The sequence below is a fragment of the Pelodiscus sinensis genome, chromosome 3, assembly GCF_049634645.1.
Source record: "Pelodiscus sinensis isolate JC-2024 chromosome 3, ASM4963464v1, whole genome shotgun sequence".
NCBI classification, from domain to species: Eukaryota; Metazoa; Chordata; order Testudines; family Trionychidae; genus Pelodiscus; species Pelodiscus sinensis.
The window spans coordinates 127495215-127514417 of NC_134713.1; the positions used below are offsets into that span (position 1 = coordinate 127495215).

Here is a 19203-nt window from a genome sequence, read left to right on the forward strand (position 1 = left end):
GAATGGTCCATTGATCAGGATAAGTGAGAAACAAAACTATCAACATTAATGGGAAATAGAATTTGTAAAATAATTTGAGTCATGGAACTGTCCAAAGAAGACGGCAAGTAGAACTAGCCTCAGAGCTCCTGGTAACCTACACAAGAAGAGATTTAAGGCCTCATCCAAAAATATTTTATCCTGTACTTGTTAACTTGCTATGCCTTACACTTTAAAAATAACAAAAGTTTCTCTCCCTTCCATATGTTTGTTTATTTATAGACAGAGGTGAAAGTAAGGTGCACCCTTGTGCACGGCTCTCCAAGAGCTAGCTGAGCTGCAGCAAAAGCCAGCAGAGAGCTATTTAAAGAGCTGTCAGGGTCCCGAGTTGCAATAGGACAGTACCTGTATGAAATTTTAAGTTACTTTCACCCCTGTTTACAGAAACCAACGTTACTAGCTGACTTCTGTATTTTGTTCTGTAGGGTGGAAATTCATGGCCTTTTTTATGTTTTCTGAGAGTTCCAGAGTGGTGGAACAGCCAGTGGTCAAGCTATGCCCATTATGCTCACAAGCCTTCATCTTTGTGACTGACAGTTGCAGTGTACCATCAAACCACTTTGTTTACACTTGGGTCTGCTGGCTGAATTGGTGTTTGTTGTCACTGCTGCTCTTATTAGATCAATCCTAGATGCCTAGGTGTAATGACTTGCTATCTTCAACAACTAGAGATCATGGAGAAGCATAGCCAAAATCAGACAGAGCTTGTTAAATTTAAAAAAGGAATGAGATGACAGGGTTGGCCTGTACCAGCAGGGGACTGGAGTCAAGGACCCTGGAGGTCTCTTCCAGTCCTATGTTCCTACATTAAAGTGGGATATGGGAGAGCAGAACCAGTTTGCTAGTCGATAGTGGATACTAGAGATGTTCCAACACCAGGAATATTCTGAATTAGTGAGGAGTCAAGAGAGACTCCAAGGCTGTAGACTGTTTTAACAATTGTAGTTCTGAGTTCCTCGATGGAGGTGAAGTTATGGATGTGACCAGTTATTTCAAGCACATGTCTCTTCCCACAGCATAACCTCCATTTGTCTTGCTTCACTTTCTGTCCACTATTCTTCAGCCAGGCACTGACAGCCCCCAGGAACTGGGGTATCTAGGAAATGGTTGTAATGGGTCCACCCACTGGTGAGCATCCTACTGCATCCAAATGGCACCATGCAGGGTCCTTTCAGGGTTGTCCAGTCACCCTCAAAGTCTTGGAACAAGGGCCTGACTAGCCCTGTCCACGGTGCTAGTGTGTCTCCGCTTGTGGCTGGTAGTTGGCCACTGGGTCTGGTTCTTACCCGGATCTAGGTTCAGTGCACATTAGGAGCTAGCCGTAGTGCTGATCTCCCTCCCACTCAGTGTATAGACCTGGCTGGGTCGAGCTCCTGAAGGGAACTGCCAGGCCCCAGCCCTCCAGCTTCTTTTATACCCCTCTGCTGGGTCCTGATTGGCTGCCACAGACACAGCCACTCTATAGTGCCTGGAGGACTTCTTCTCCGCTCCTCCTGCTGGGATGGGATGCAGCAAGGCCTCAAGCCTCCTGTAGGGGGCATTGGAGCCTAGTCCAGCCCATCACAATGGTAATGCCAGCTTTTGATGTTAACAATATGCAGAGCTGATGTTTGTCTGCATATTTCCTTTAATAGGGATGCCAGAAGTTCTTGTTTTCTTATTCACTAGCCACAAAGCCTGTGTCTCTCACCAACAGACATTGATCCAATAAAAGACCTATTACCTCACCCACCTTGTCTCTTTACTGTCTTTGAAGAATGACTCACAAAAGCACAGATCTCTGTCCTGACTGCTAGTGTAATTTATTTAATTCTTTTCTAACCTGTAAAGTAGGGGTTCTATTATTCTTCTCTTCTCAGTTCCCTTTTCTTTCAGCTCTGTTTGCCTCCACTATCTGTTGCCTCTTCACTCTCCTAATCACTTATCCTACCCAATTTCACACATGCCATGGGGCAGGCAGCTTTGCTTCAGAACATTTGGACGTAACAGGAGATCGTGGCCATTAAAGAGTAAAGAAAACCCTCCATGGAATCACAACAGCTGTTACCATGATCAAGAGCCATTTGCAAGAAAAGTTTAAAATAAGGCCTTGGTCTTTCAAGATGTTCCACCCAAGCTAAGGGGCGCTCTACCCATGGGCTACATCTAGACTGGCCCCTTCTCCGGAAGAGGCATGCAAAGCAGGCAAGTCAGAATAGGGAAATCCGCGGGGGATTTAAATATCCCCCGCGGGATTTAAATAAACATGGCCGCCGCTTTTTTTCCGGCTTGGGGAAAAGCCGGAAAAGAGCGTCTACACTGGCGCGATCCTCCGGAATAAAGCCCTTTTCCAGAGGATCTCTTATTCCTACTTGCAAGTCCTACTTCTGAAAAGGGCTTTATTCCGCAGGGTCGCGCCAGTCTAGACGCTCTTTTCCGGCTTTTCCCCAAGCCGGAAAAAAAGCGGCGGCCATGTTTATTTAAATCCCGCGGGGGATATTTAAATCCCCCGCGGATTTCCCTATTCTGACTTGCCTGCCTTGCATGCCTCTTCCGGAGAAGGGGCCAGTCTAGATGTAGCCATGCAGAACAGGTTATAGAGTCTGGCCCAAAAACCGGCCAGTCAAGGAAAATCATATTAAATGAGAAGGCAGTGAGGTCTGAGCACATGCCCGAGAGTGATGGGAAGCTATTCTATGCTGTGTGACCATGGGCAAGCCCCTGCAACTTTTCTGTGCCTCTGTTTTCCTTCTGCCTTGTCTATTCACACTGTAAGCTGTCCAGGGCAGGTACTATCATTCTCTTTGTATTTATGTAGCGCCTAGTCCAAAGGGGCTCCAGACTCAGCTGGTCTCTAGATGCTACCGTAGCACAAATAATAAATGAATACCCAATGTCAGTGGTGCCAACTCTTGTGATATTTGCTGTGGTTTTTTTTTAATCCAACTTATGGAATCATTAGAGAACTTCAGCTTTTATTTAAAAAAAAGCGCACACACAACCCCCTGCCCCTCAAATCTCCCAAACATAAGTTTCCAGCCTTCATGGCTGAGAGAAAAGCAGCCAGGTAGGTGTTAAACAATACAATAGTCTCTCCACCACCTATGTTGTTATTCCTCTCAACACAAATATTTGTAAATTCAAATGATAGAAGAGTTCCAAAGAGAAAAGAAAACGGATACCTTGCTGGTTTTTTTTTTTTTTTTTAAAAACTGTTCTGACTTTCAGGAGTGGTGGGCACTTGTTGCTCCCATTAACCACAGATGCTCAGCACTTCAGAAAATTGGGCAATTAGACCTAACTTTAAAAACTGAGTCTCAGGCATCTAACTTCCATTGATTTAGATGGGAATTAGGCACATTTTGTGGATTTGGCCTTACATATCAAAGTTTAGATCCTATTCATACGGATTTGGGCACCTACATTAACAGTCTGAGTAGGATGTATTTATCCACAGTGGAATAGTCATTGGGACAGAGAACGAGTCATTGTGAGAACAACTCTGTGGTCCAGTGGCTTTGGCACACAACTAGGAAGAAGAAGATCCTGGTCTAGGCCCCCGTTTCAATAACCCACTCATTACTTATCCATAGTGCACCAGCATTGCTAAGAGACCCTCAGACAGCCCTATGCTAGAACTGCTCAGTGGTTAGAGTTGTCTGGTGGGAGCTCCCCCTATTCAAATGCTTTCTCCCCTTCTGAAAGAGAAGGGGAAATTAAAGCTGGGTCTCCTACTTCCCAGGCAAGTGCTCTAAACTCTGGCCTAAAATTTGTAAGGTGGATGCAGGCAGTGGCGCTTCCTCTTTGGGCTGTTTTATGTAGAGTGAGATATTTAGATGCCTAAGCTGCCTTACTCCAGGGGGCAGGCTCCTGTTTATGGCTGACTTAAACACCTCCCTGCAGCATGGACATAAGCACCTATTTCTGAGGGGAGGGGAAAGGTTAGCTCATACCACTCTGATTGGTATGTCACCTTGGCTACTTTAGAATCATAGAGCTGGAAGAGACCTCAGGAAGTCATCAAGTACAGCCCCCTGCTCAAGACAGGACCAATCCCAATGTGGCTTCTGACCTAACACGTTAGTGGGGTTCTGTTATTAGGTGCCTATCTTTCACCATTCATTGTATAGGAGCCTAGGAACCTAACTCAGATGTTACGGATTGCAGTGAGGTTCATGTGATTTTTTTGTAGGTGCTGAAAAGTTAGGAATTGTGACATTCTGTGGAATGTTGTAATGCCTAAGTCCCTTTGTAGATCCCACCCGATGTGTTTGTGCCCATATCAGTCTTAGAATAGGAAATATTAACATCTTAGCTCTTGCAGTTCCATTCATGTCAGTTTAATATATATTTCATTTAAAAAAAATCACTTTCAGGACTATGAAGACTAAAAGTTTTAATTAATAAATAAAATGGAAGTTCTGCACCGAGGGTCTTCTATGCTGTGAACAAAGGATAAGCATAACATAACAATCATTAACGGAACAAATCCACACTCAACGAAACTATGCAAATCATTGCATCTAAGTTCTGTGGTCAGAAGTCAGATTAGTTTTGGGTTCTTCTCTCAGAATTCAAGCTGTTTGTTTTTGAAAGCATTAATAGGGATGCAATTCCACTGTTCTTGCTTTGATAAAACTTAGTCTTGTGAATAAAAATAGTAGAAATTGAGCCCCATGTGAATTAAGAATAATCACATAGGAGATGAAAGCTTGGGTCCTATTTTTGTAAAGGATATAATAGAATTTGCTAATGCACAGGCTCAGCAGCTAAAAGTTCACTTTCTAATATATTGGGCTTGATTCCCTGCTGTCTTACATTAAAGTAAAAGAGTTCAGAGTATGTACTATGCCTTTCATAGGGGCTAAAGAGAACCAGCTGGAATCAGTCCAGTGTCCCCATCACCAGATATACAGCTAGGATGGTATCATGTTCCCCTGTCTTATGTAACTCTGTTTCTAGTCTAAGGAACCCTTACTGCTAAAGCTATGTCTACACTAAGAGCTTTTGCAGACAGGGAGTATACTAATGAAGTGCTCGTTAGCATTTGTTGCGCTGTCATTTGCATATTCTTTGCCGATGCTTTTTGTGCAAGAGGTTTTTGCATGAAAACAAGCAATGTAGATGAGTCCATTTTGCACAAACCTTCCTTTAGCGCAAGATTCTTATACCTCCTTTTTTGAGTCATAAGGTTCTTGCGAAAAAGGGGGTTTTTTTTGCACAAAACGGACCCGTCTACACTGCTTGGTTTTGTGCAAAAACCTCTTGTGCAAAAAGCATCAGCAGAGAGTATGCAAATGACAATGTGACAAATGCTAATGAGCGCTTCATTAGACTACTCTCTGCCGGCAAAAGCCTGCAGTGTAGACATAGCCTAAGAGTCCAGCCTGTGCCTTCTTATGAATCTATAAGACAATGCAAAATGGAGTAACGCAAAGAAGTTATATTTGGTGTAAAGTCATATGATTGGAGAATCAGTCCCTATGCAAAACCAAACTAGCCAAACCAGAAAGACTGTGGGTACGTCTAGACTACAGGCTTTTGTCGACAGAAGTTTTGTTGACAGATACGGTCGACAAAGCTTCTGTCGACAAAGAGCGCCTAGACTACATCCAGTTCTGTCAACAAAACAAGCTGCTTTCTTGATATGACAGCGTAGATGCAAAGGACAGTGTAAATTCAATAACACCTTCTGTCGACAGAACTCTGTCCACAAAAGGTGTTGTTCCTCGTAGAATGAGGTTTACAGCCATTGACAAAACGTCGACAGAACTCAGCGGCAGTGTAGACGCAAGTATAGTTTTGTCGACAAAAGTGGACTTTTGTTGACAAAATCCTGTAGTCTAGATACACCCTTAGTTTGCTTCAAACACTGGCTGGTTTCAATGGGTTCTTTGTTAAAGCTAAGCTGTTTCTGGAAGGGAGAAAAGCTGAACCTCAGCCCAAACATATTTGAAATACTTGAACTCAAATTGGTTTAAATGATTTTAATCCTTTTACAGCTAAAATACTTATTTGGATTGAAAGTCTCATCTTAATGCAATTAGAAAGCAGTTAGCTTTTCCAATGTCTCAGACTGTCCAGTCTGCTGCAGAAACCACAGTGCCTGAGAGAGAATTGCGAGAATGTTATAAAATATATTGTACTATAAGATTTACCCATCATTGCATGGATCCTTAACTCAATTACTTTTTGTTTTTTTAATTTTAAGTCATGGCTCTGGAGTGAGGTTGGACAGGAGGAGTTCATTATACAAGCTGCCTGTGGAGATAGGACTACCCCAACACTCTTACTACAGTAGCTTGGAGCCAGGTGAAAAGTGCCTCTCCATGGCTGCTGCTCCAACAGGCACAGCCCCCTGCACTCCCCAGCCAGAGTGAGGAATGCAGCAAATTGTGCACTTTCCCCTTGTTTCCTAACAAAGAGAAGCAGCAAGCAATGACTCTGTATCAATCCCCTCTCACTTTCCCTAAAGGGCACTGAGGTGGTGAGAGACTAAGGGATGGAGCATTCCTGTATGGAGGGGCGCCCCTCGCCAGCCCCTTTCACCCGCCTGGTGATCCTGTCTCCTTTTTATATGGTTTTATAAGAAGCACTCCCATTCCTGGGCACATCCCATTTTCCTGACACAACTAAATCCTTACCTTGCTTTAAGTTAGGATAAGAGGAAGCTACATGCCAAATTTGGTGGTCCTAGCTCTTATCGTTTAGAAGGAGTTCTTGAACAGACAGACAGACACATGCACAGACAAACTCTCTTATATATATAGTAGATTACATTTCTTCTTATATGTATTTAGATTGCAAAGTCAAACTCTCTAAAGTAGAGACCAGATTTATAGCTTCATATGTAACCTTTTATTTATGCCTCTTTTGTGTCCAACCCATGTACTAGATGAGCAAAGACTCCTGTGGTAAAAATAGAGTGTGATCATGTTATCCTAATGCGTAGACATAAGGGGTACGTCTAGACTACAGGCTTCTGTCGACAGAAGTTTTGTCGACAGATACAGTCGACAAAACTTCTGTCGACAAAGAGCGTCTAGACTACATTGTGTTCTGTTGACAAAGCAAGCTGTCGACAGAAGGTGTTATGCCTCGTAAAATGAGGTTTACCAGCGTCGTTATGTCGACAGAACTCAGTGGTAGTGTGGACGCAGGTATAGTTTTGTCGACAAAAGTCCACTTTTGTCGACAAAACCCTGTAGTCTAGACACACCCCAAGGGGGCAGAATCAGAGTTTCATTTTTCACTACAACAGAATTGGGATTCTTTGACCTGCTCTCAGAGGAGTTGGAATGGGACAGGACAGTGGGTTTTATATGCAAAGTGAAGTAAGAGATAGTCTGATCCTTCTCCCCACTATTCTTGCAGCTCCCAATTGTTCCTAATGCAAAGCTGATGCTGTTTGAAAGCAACACAAAGGCAATGATCTTTTAACAGTCAAATGTACCTGAATCTGAATTGAATTTTGTGGGACTTAGAAAAAGCATTTTCCCAGCTTGAGACCATCCTCACTGTTAAATTTCAAAGATCTGCTGAGAACAAGGGAGATGATAGAATTCCTAGCAGAAAAAGTTGCAATAATCCTTAATAATGAAAAGTGTAAGTATAAAGATAGCTACCAATTTATTCTATAATATTCAGCAAACAATCCCAAGGAACAGAACCCCAGATCCCTTAAACTGTAACAAAGCAACATAAGTACAGGCAGTCCCCGACTTACGCGGATCCGACTTATGTCGGATCCGCACTTACGAACGGAGCTTTCTCGCCCCGGAAGTCGGAGCGAGAAAGCCCCGTTCGTAAGCTGCTCCGGTGCCCCTGGTCTGCTGGAGACGGTCTCCAGCAGACCAGGGGCACCGGGCGGGTTCCCGCGCTTCTGAGGCTTTGCCAGAGCAAAGCCTCAGAAGCGCGGGAACCGCTGCTGCTGCCCCTTGAGACCCGGTGCCTGTGGTCTGCTGGGGACGGTCCCCAGCAGACCACAGGCCCCCGGACTGAAGCCGCAGCCGCGGGGGGGTCCCGCGCCTCTGAGGCTTTCCTTCAAAGTAGGAATAAGAGCCTCCGGAAAAGGGCACTTTTTCCGGAGGATCGGGGCCAGTCTAGACGCTCTTTTCCGGCTTTTTTAAAAGCCGGAAAAAAGCGGCGGACATTTTTATTTAAATGCCGCGGGGGATATTTAAATCCCCCGCGGATTTCCCTACGACGACTAGTGAAATTTACATGCCCCTTCCGGAAAAGGGGCCAGTGTAGACGTAGCCCTCTTATACCACCAGGGCACCTGTGCTTTTTCCTCTTTCCTCTTCTTCTGAAAGAACTCCCTCTTCCCTCTTTCGCAAAAAGGCGTCTTCCTCATAGAAAAACCCCTCTGTTCTTTCGATTTTCTTGCAGAAGAACGTAATTGCAGTGTGGATGTTCCTCAAGTTTTGTAGTGTAGACATTCCTCTATTCAAAGTAGGAATAAGAGCCTCCGGAAAAGGGCACTTTTTCCGGAGGATCGGGGCCAGTCTAGACGCTCTTTTCCGGCTTTTTTAAAAGCCGGAAAAAAGCGGCGGACATTTTTATTTAAATGCCGCGGGGGATATTTAAATCCCCCGCGGATTTCCCTACGACGACTGCTGAAATTTACATGCCCCTTCCGGAAAAGGGGCCAGTGTAGACGTAGCCGAGGACTTCTTACTCCGACTCATGGTAGCCCTCATTTTATGAGGAATAAGGGAAGTTGAAGGAAGAGTAATCTACTTTCGACTTCTTGCTGTGTAGACAGTGCCAAAAGCTGAAATAAGCTATTTTGACCTAAGCTATGCAAGTGAGGTAGCTGAAGTTGTGTAGCTTATTTCAACTTTAGTGCTGCTGTGTAGATGTGCCCTAAGGCTACCAACCAGAGTAGGCGTTGCACGTGATTTAGGTGGATGAAGGCCAATTTTCCCCTGGTTTGTGAGTCTGGGATATGGGGAGATAGGTGTTCAGATGCCAACATTGAGGCCCTACAAATTTACACAAATTGTGAGTTTAGCTGCATAAAGTATGTGAAAGTTTTTAAGATGTTGTTGCAATAAAGTATAATGACAAAAGTGGATGGGATATAAAAGGGGATCAATAGGCTTCTTTAAAATAGTTCAAACAGAAAGGCCTACTGCTATCACTCAAGAACTGTATTAAGACCATGCTTGGTAAAGAAGAAAATGTGGGACTGGAAATTCAGGAACCAAAATTACTGTCAGATATTAGGGCTAATTAGTGGACAAAATAAAGAGGAGATGGGCTATTCCACCCACCATGCCCTTTGTGGGTCCTTAAAGAAAGAGATTTTGTGTGTTGGGAAAATTAGCTACTGAAGCAAGCTTCACTATCATGGCTTCCACTCCACCAGTTCCTGGGGACCTGGACCTTCCTCATCCTAATCCTGTGCAGACCAGCCCGGAGAAAGGGAGCCAGATGACATCACCACCTCCACCATTTCCAGCTAAATCCTGAATACTACTTGGAATGTGAGACTTTGTCTTCTCTCATGTGTCCTTTTTCTTGTTACCTTATTTCTTCTCTTGACTAACTCGTATCCTGTCTGTAGAGCCTGGCTTAGCATATTGTGAAACACGGCTCAAAGCCTGTGACCAGAAAGAGGCAACTAAATTCAATGTCCTAAACAACCCAATACTTATGAGTTTACCAGATTTTGGCATGGCTAATCAGATTGCATGTTGGGTCTGTGTTTCTCCTGTAGCGAGACAGCAACTGCAGATCAACACTAGAGACAGAAGTTGCATTTTCTCTTTTTGCTGCTCTTTCCTCTCCCCTATCATGTGTGTGTCTGGCTTTATGTTTTTAGAAAGTGGAATGGCACTTTAACCACAACAGCCGTAACAACAGCTCAACTCATTTCTATTTTCTCCAAAAAGGACAGTTTTATTTTCATCTTTGATACCATCTAAAAGACAGTCAAACATGGGTTTATTTTCTTCTAACAGCTCTCTCTGGCTGAAGGGAAAGGACACAGGGGATGCTGTTCAAAATAAAGTCTTACTTGATACCTTACATTTCATATGCTTTAACTGTTTTTCCTTCTTTTCTGTATCTTTACCAAAAGTTTAAAGGATTTTAATAGTGTCTTTACCATGACACTAGGCAGGCAAAGGTCACTTTATACAAAACCCTGAACCTTGTTTAAAACTTTAATGTTGGACAATGACTGGATTATGATAATGCCTTTGGCTCATCTAAAGCCACACAACAAAAGGCAATGTGCAAGCTCAGAGGCAGAAAGTTAAGCATTTACAGGGTTCACTGGGAGTTTTGTAGATTACAGTGCTTAAATCTGAGGTTTAGGTGTTTAGGTACTTTGTGGATGGGGACCTGAGCAACTTCCCTGTAAAACTGAAAGCCATAGCAAAAGCAAAGTGCCTAGTGGACTGCCCTCATGGAGTCTTTGGCACTGCTCCATTACCTGGGTCAAATCTCAGTATAGGGTTGTATGTGCTTTTTTTATTTTTAACTTCCTACTGTTATGATTGTTAAAGCTGATTTCTCTAAGGCATTTTATGCAGGGGTAAAAGTAATTTACATTTCTTGCAGGTACTGTCCTATTGTAATCCTCTTGAAGAGAAGGACGCTCTGGGTACGGGATCAAGGGTTGTGGGAGGACAATACCTGTAAGAAATGTAAGTGTGGGTTGGTGTGTGGTGGGCTCAGGGCAGAGGGTATGTGGTTGCAGGAGTCAGGGGAGGAGGGAGACTCAAGGCTGGGGTGTGCGTGGAGTGATGCAGGAATCAAGGTTAGGGGTTGTGAATTGGGGTTCAGAGCAGATGCTTGAGGTGTGTGGGTATGTTGGGTGAGAGTGTGGTGGGATCATGGGGCAAGAGGGTGTTGACATGGTCTGTAGGGGTGAGGGTCGAAGGGTGAGAGGCACTGCGGAACAAAGGGCTGGGTTGGGGCTCGGCAGAAGGTAACATTTTAGTTGCCTATTTGCATATTAAATAATTCCATAATTCCAGTTTGTGAATGGGTCAGCCAGTGCCCGGCATTAGAAAGGTTGGGAACCCGGGGGCTAGCCGGACCTTCGGTCTGACCCAGCGTGGCCCTTCTGATGGGCTTGCCCCTGGCACCGCGCAGGCCTTTGGGGCGGGATACCAGCGGCATGAATGAATTCTCCCGCCGTGCTGCAGCTGCAGCCCCGGGCCGGGCCGGGTGACGTGGAGGGAGGCGGCTCCGGCACAGGCTGGGAGCGCGGCCCCGCCCCACGCAGGGCTGGCCCCGGCAGCAGTCGCGGCAGAGGAGGAGAAGCCGGCGGCAGCGGCATGGCCCCGGCCGGCCACGAGTGCCCCCAGCGGCCGGGTAACTAACGGGCTGCAGCGGCGGGTCCCCAGGGCGGCGGCGCGGGGCTGCCTCGCCCTTGGGGAGATGCTGGGGGGGGGCTCTGAATGGCGCCCTCTGCTGAGGGTGGGGGAGGCGCGGCTCCTGCATCCGCAGAGCCCGGCTGGGCCGCGTGTGCGCCCGGGGCTCCGCTGAAGTGTTTCCCGGGGGAGGCTCCTGCCTCCTTCCCCGCCTCGCAGGTGGCGTGTCCCGTGTTACCTTCACGTGTGGCAGCTGATGGTCGCGTGTAAAAGTTCGTAAGGAGAGCACGACAGCTAGAAACCTGCCCCTGCTCATCGGCCCGCCTGCGTCTCCTGCCCCCGGGTTAAACAAACTTGTACAGTGATGCAAGGCGCCCTTCTGGTGAACCAGCACGCTAGTGAGCTGAAACTGGAAATGCCCAGCATTTAGATGATCCTGTATTTGAGCTCTCATGGCTGTTGCCATTTACCAGTTTAAATCTAGTCCTTCTGTTAACAGAGAGAGCTGGTGTCAACATCTTACACTGCTCTTTTCTTGGACCAGGAAAACAAACTTATTTTCTCCTTCTGACACTCATTCTCTAAAATGAATGTTATGCTTAAATTCCAAATCTTTTGAAATATTTTGTTAATTCACTTTTTTTTTTATAACGATGCCTGTATTGTATGGCTCAGGTTGATCTGACAGTATAATTTGAAGGGACAGCATCAACTTGAAAATCAGACATCTATTTTTTTTTAAAGAGTGATTTCAGAAACATTTTTCACCAAGTTCCTCAACCAACTGTTCTAGTTCTGTATATTTTCCTATTTTTAAATGCCTCTCCTCATTTGTTGTCCAGTAGGTCCATGCAAACAGAAGAGGGAGGAGGACTGTACAAATTACTTTCAGACACAAAAAGTATACAAATTAAGAAAAGAGTTTAGGGACTTGTGAGGCTTCAGCTTACTTAGGCATCAGATTTGGACAGTGTTTCATTTTCCAGTTTGGTTGGGTTTAGCCTTCCAGCTAAATCATAAATTCCACCTTTTGGAGTAAAAAAAAATAGTCCAAAAAAGAGAAAAAAACAAAATTAGCTAGGCTGCAGCCTCTTCAAGAGGTCATAAGTGGGTGCTTCATTCCTTTATTTTAGGTAAGCATTTAGCACAAGAAGTCCTTTAGTCTACTCCACATGAGTCTTCCTGATAATCTGTCATAAATCCTTTTCCTTTGGCAAGAGCAAATTGTGGGCCTTTTCTGGTCTTATACAAGCAGACTCACTTACATGTATGATTAGGTTCCTACCAGACTTATAGCCATGAAAAATTTGTGTCAGACCATATACTCTGGTCTCCCCCTGTTAAATCTGACCTTTTGTGTGCTCTTAACATATACTATATAGAGTTCACATGATGACCAGCATTTCTCTCAGGGGGGAGGGATGTTTTGTGACCCAACAAGGAGTTGTGGTCATAGAGATCATAAGTTTATTTTAGGGAGGTTCCAGTATTGCCATCTTCTGCACTGACTTCAGAGCTGAATGGCCAGAGAGCATCAGCTGTTGGCTGAACATCCAGTTAGGAAGGCAGTGCCCCACCAGCAGAAGCACAGAATTAAGAGTGACAATCCCATCATACAGTGACAACACCATACAATGTCAACCTTACTGCTGTGCTGCAGCCTGCAAAACTGGATGGCTGGACAGTGGCAGCTGCTGACTGAGGGCCCAGTCCGTGGGGCTGGTGGGGCTGGAGTCCCTCTGATTAACCAGCTCCCGGCAGTGTTGGATACTCTGCCCAGCCCCCCCCATGGCCATGGGGTCTCCCATGGCTCTGGATGCTCCAGCGGGTCCCCCTCAGCCTTGGGATGGGATTACTCTGCCTGGAGTCCTGGTCAGCTGCTGGGGTTAATTGTTAAGATCCAGTTAATGATAAGCCTACTGGTTAATCATTTAACTGTTTACATCCCTATATCCCTTACAGTTACAATACTGAGACATTTCACATTCAAATAGCTGAGATAATGAAATTGACCAAAATGAATTTGATAAAGCCCTCATTATGATCTCAGGTCTTGATCTTGATGACACTTGACAACTTGCTTGGATTTATTCATGGGACTGGTCCACTGAGTTCATATGAATAAAGTCAAGCACATGCATAATGGCTTGCAGAATCTAGCCACTAGCTATTACCAATAAAATAAATAAATAATAAAGGTTAAAATTAGAACAAGTGTGACTTTTTTATGCTGACAGTACAAGTGTTTCATTATTAGTAGAGCAGATCATTCATGGACTCTCCTGCAGGAGGAGACTTTTAGCTGCTGTGGAGTTGTATTTCCAACTTGGGTTGCCAATTTTAGTTGGACTTACACCTGAAGGTTTCATCAGGTGGCATAATATTAAAAGATTAATTTCTGGAGACTCCAGGACAATCCTGGAGGCTTGGGAACCTCCAGGGGGTGATTCTATAAGCATGCTCCTAGTGTTGTGATGCTTTTTCATTTATAACTTTGGCATCAAAAACAGCAAGCTACATTGATAAAGGACAGTGCAGAAAAAGGAGGCTTATTAAATCAGTTAAAGATTGTAATTGCTAAGTAATTTTGGCTAATAACTCGCAGAGTTTTAAAGTCAAATAACTGCTTTTGGTTATTCTTATTTTTACAAATTTTTAATATGATAGCATGGGTAAAAGTCAAAGCAGTTGCTCAACTGCCAGTATGACTTTGCTTGCCTTACCCATTTTTCTTATATACAGTAAATGCGGGGTATGTGACATTATTTCATTACCCTTGGAACTTGTGCTATAATTTGTATCCACCATATTATTGATCCGCAGGACTCATTGACATAAGTGACCATGTGCAAAAACTTAGCATGACGTAAAAAAGGTTGAGGTGAATAATGTGAATCATATTGATGTTTATATGTAAAGCAGTTACTGCTTGCTTGGTGTTAGGAAGAAACTTCCACAATGAACAGTTTAACCTGTAATTGTGCAGTGAGAGCTGCTTTTTCTGAATCATTTTGCTCTGGCTGTTGTCATAGACAAGATACTAAAATATTGGTCCAGCATGGTTATTCCAAGGTTTCCTAGCTCTGTCATTATTTTCCTCTCCGCCTTACCCACTTCAGTTGCCTCTGTTCAGCCAATCATCTTCCCCCATCTTCTCCCATTGTAGGGCTGTCAATGCATGCTATCCCTGCACATTCTATCTATCTTTACCATGGTATTCCTGCACATTCTATCTAGCTTTGCAGTTTATATCTAGATCCTCTGAATCCCTCAAATACATCCTTTTCCTCCAGCTATTCACATGAATTCACTACATCTTTCTCTCCTCAGGCCCACTCTGACAGCTCCTCCTGTGCTGCAGCAGGACTGAAAGTGGGAGGGGGGCTATCAGCATCTCTGGCCTCCAGGCTGTGAGGAGGGGGCATGCTGCCTCCACCATGGGTTCAGAGCCAGAGGAGTGCTCTGTCTCCCTGCCATGTTTCGCCTCACCTCACTATAACAAACCCCTGGCTATACCTGGATCCCAAGGGGTTAAATATAACCAAGGTGCACTTTATTTTGTGTGTGAATTTTGCATGCAGGTAAAGTGGAATTTTCAGCCTGAAATGGTCATACAAAAATGCCAGGGAGCGTTAGATTTCCACGAACGTTTCAAAAACGATAAAGGAAACTGAAGAAGTACCTCTATTTTTGAAAAGTCTTATAAATTCTAAACTATCCATTATTTGGGGGAAGATAGGAATGGTTAACGTAATATTTGAACTTTAGGTTTAGCGGCAGTAAGCATATTTTCCATCATGTTGATGAATATGTGAATATCGTATTCCTTGAAATGAAAATAGTGCCACTACTAGTAGAATCACGTCCCTCAATAGCACAGCAATCCCATATAATTTGCTTAAGAACATAAGAACGGCCGTACTGGGTCAGACCAAAGGTCCATCCAGCACCAGGGTCCCCAGAGAGGGTGAACCGAAGACAATGATCAAGCGATTTGTCTCCTGCCATCCCTCGCCAGCCTCTGACAAACAAAGACCAAGGACACCATTTTATCCCCTGGCTAATAGCCTTTTATGGACCTAACCTCCATGAAATTATCTAGCTTCTCTTTAAACTCTATCATAGTCCTAGCCTTCACAGCGTCCTCTGGCAAGGAGTTCCACAGGTTGACTACATGCTGTGTGAAGAAGAACTTTCTTTTATTAGTTTTAAACCTGCTACCCATTAATTTCATTTGGTGTCCTCTAGTTCTTCTATTATGGGAACTAATAAATAACTTTTCTTTATCCGCCCTTTCCACACCACTCATGATTTTATATATCTCTATCATATCCCCCCTCAGTCTCCTCTTTTCTAAACTGAATAGTCCCAGTCTCTTTAACCTCTCCTCATATGGGACCCGTTTCAAACCCCTAATCATTTTAGTTTCCCTTTTCTGAACCCTTTCCAAGGCAAAAAATATCTTTCTTCAGGTGAGGAGACCACATCTGTACACAGTATTCAAGATGTGGGCGTACCATAGTTTTATACAGGGGCAGTAAGATATTCTGGGTCTTATTTTCTATCCCTTTCCTAATAATTCCTAGCATCCTATTTGTCTTTTTGACTGCCGCTGCACACTGTGTGGAAGTTTTCAGAGAACTGTCCATGAAAACTCCAAGATCTCTTTCCTGATTTGTCGTAGCCAAATTAGCCCCCATCATACTGTACGTATAGTTGGGATTATTTTTCCCGATGTGCATTACTTTACACTTATCCACATTAAATTTCATTTGCCATTTTGTTGCCCAGTCGCTCAGTTTGGTGAGATCTTCTTGGAGTCCCTCACAGTCTGCTTCTGTCTTGACTGTCCTAAACAGTTTGGTATCATCTGCAAACTTTATCGCCTCACTGCTTACCCCTTTTTCCAGATCATTTATGAATAAATTGAACAGGATTGGTCCTAGGACTGACCCTTGGGGGACACCACTAGTTACCCCTCTCCAATCTGAAAATTTACCATTTATTCCTACCCTTTGTTTCCTGTCTTTTAACCAGTTCTCAATCCAAGAAAGGACCTTCCCTCTTATCCCATGGCCATGTAATTTACACAAGAGCCTTTGGTGAGGGACCTTGTCAAAGGCTTTCTGAAAATCTAAGTATACTATATCTACTGGATCCCCCTTGTTCGCATGTTTGTTAACCCCTTCAAAGAACTCTAATAGATTAGTAAGACAGGATTTCCCTTTTCAGAAACCATGTTGACTTTTGTCCAACAAATTATGTTTTTCTACATGCTTCACAATTTTATTCTTTACTATTGTTTCGACTAATTTGCCCGGTACTGAAGTTAGACTTACCGGTCTGTAGTTGCCCGGATTGCCTATAGAGCCCTTTTTAAATATTGGTGTCACGTTAGCTACCTTCCAGTCATTAGGTATGGAAGCCGATTTAAAGGATAGGTTACAAACCACAAATAATAGTTCAGCAATTTCCCATTTGAGTTCTTTTAGAACCCTTGGATGAATGCTATCCGGTCCCGGAGATTTGTTAACATTCAGTTTTTTTATTTGTTTGCTGTGGTTTTCTCTCTCGGCTTGGTTGCTAATAGCAAGAAGATTAGTTCCTGTTGATGTTTGAAGAAGCTTTTTACAAGTATCTGTCATAGTGTATTTTGCCTTTTGTTCATTGACTATACAGAAGCAGGTGCTGCTAAATATTTTTTTTTTGAAGGAGCAGATTGTTTTATTCACCAATCTTCAAGGTCTGGTGCTACAGTGACGTGCATGTGTGTGGACATATTTACAGCTCTGTGGAAGTTGGCATGGAAGCTTTCTTCCCTTAGATCACAGCAGGATGAGGGCTCAGACTGTTGAGATGGCTAGAGATTCCGTTAATAGAGCAGGTTGTTTTGTTTTAATTCTTCACTATTTACTGTTGGCTTCTTTTTGCATTTTTCTCAGTGTAGACATTAGGGATGTTAAATGGCATTTAATCAGCTAATCGACTAGTCAATGGATCAGCTGATTCCCTGCTTGCACCCAGTCTCCTGCTACACCTCTGCCTCCTCTGCTCCTCCCCCTCTTCTCCCCCCATGGAGATGGTGCTGGGGAGAATTGGCTTTTAAGCTGGCTCCCCAGCACCAGCTCCTGCTCCTCCACTTTGCTGCCTCTGTGTGATAGAGGTGGGGTAGGGTGGGGTGGGGAATGACTAGTCGAGTCACTAGTTATCTCTCTGATAAGCAGGGCTCGACAAACAATACAATCTACTTGCCCGTGGTGAGTAGATTTCAGCCGCGAGCCCCATTATTTCGCGGCGCGCACATGTGCAATGTGGCTCTTGCGCATGCGCTGTACAGGGCTGGTGAGTGGTTTTTGCCGCCGTTCGTCAAGCCCTGCTGATAAGCATATGCTTATCGGATAGTCAACTAATTGCTTACATCGCCTAGTAGACGTTGGAGCTAGAGGGGTTAGTTGTTTAATATGCACACTTGGTTGGAGAAAGGTAATTCAGTTTTGTAGAGGTCCTGGAGTCCTTAGCAGTTCATCAGGAGGGCAGGAAACCAACTGTCTTGGAGAAATGATTCAATTTAATTGAATCAATGAATTCTGACTTAAATATATTTCATCAGAGTTTTTTTCTGGCCAACTTTATTTCCATTTGCATCATGCTTGTGGTTTGCTTTCCAACACCACATGACAGTTTGTGGTTTTCTAAAAAAATATTGTTGATATTTACTTAAAAATTAGGGCACACTTCTATTTGTTTTAAGTTCTGAATCTCCTCCCCCACCTTTTTTACACAAAATCTAAATTTTGGACCTAAGGTCCTTATTCAAAGTGCACTGAAATAAATGTGAATTTTTCTGTGATCTTCAGCAGTGAGCTTTGGATCAAACCTGAAATTGTTTGTGTCCTTTTATGCATGAATGGCCACTGTTCAAGCATCAGTAACAGCTGTGTTGTTTTTGTGTTTGGGTAGTAGGGGATTCTTCAGTGCTGGCCCCCACCTTGTGCCCCCACAGACTGGGACTGGAGAATGCTGGCAGGTCTGGCCTGTGTCTCTCCCCCTGCTCTGCCCCACCCTGCCCTGGCCTGGCCCCCACGGAGAAGCCAGCAGGCAGAGTGCACAGCACCCCCCAACTGCTGGGCCTGGAGGGAAACGGGTAGGCAGGGTGCATAGTCCACACTGTCCCTGTGGAGAAACTGGCGGCCCCCACCTGCTCCCTCTCCTCCCAACTCCCTGCCCTGACTCCCGCACCCCTTCCCTGAGCTCCTCCTCAGTCTCCCACCCTGACTCCTACACCCCCTCCCAATCCTGGGTCTCCTGGCCTGATCCTCCCCCCCCCCCCCCCATACACACACATTCCCAAGACTCTACCACCTCCCACACCACCAGGCCCCTGATCTAAAGGACCCGGGCAACACCATGTAAGTCAGTGGTCCCCAACCTTTCGGGGCTGCCGGGCACCTGGGGGCGGCACCGCGCATGCGCCCGGGGCACAAGAATGTCTCGGGCCGGCCCTGGTCACTAGGCGGGCACACATAAATGCCCCGGTGGGTGCCATGGCGCCCGCGGACACCGTGTTGGAGACCACTGGTGTAAGTTATATAAGGAAGTTTTAAAAGGTGTGTACTGAGCCCTGAAAAGAAGCAGGCAGCCCTTTTCATTGCAGCACAATGACTGTCAGGTCAAATAAATCTGTAACTGAAAATCAAGTTCAGTCATGAGGTAAGTGGGTTTGGTCCAGACTTTGTCCAAGGAAATTAAGTCAGTAAGGTGGTAGCTCACTCTGTAGTCTTTATTCAGATGAAACTCTGATTTAGTTCAATGGGAGTCTTGCTTGGGTAAAGACGGCAGGAGTAGGACTTGTATG

The 19203-nt window shown here is 44.6% G+C and overlaps 1 protein-coding gene across 3 annotated transcripts in view; it reads left to right on the plus strand.

Annotated features, from left to right (window-relative positions):
• Positions 1-11216: 11216 nt before the first annotated feature.
• MTR (5-methyltetrahydrofolate-homocysteine methyltransferase) overlaps positions 11217-19203 on the plus strand; it is a 79552-nt gene continuing 71565 nt past the window's right edge. For all 3 annotated transcript variants that reach the window (XM_075924814.1, XM_075924813.1, XM_075924815.1), the window contains exon 1: positions 11217-11349. In XM_075924814.1, coding sequence (XP_075780929.1) covers positions 11313-11349 — 37 coding nt within the window. In that variant the 5' untranslated portion in view covers positions 11217-11312. The remainder of the gene's footprint in view (positions 11350-19203) is intronic.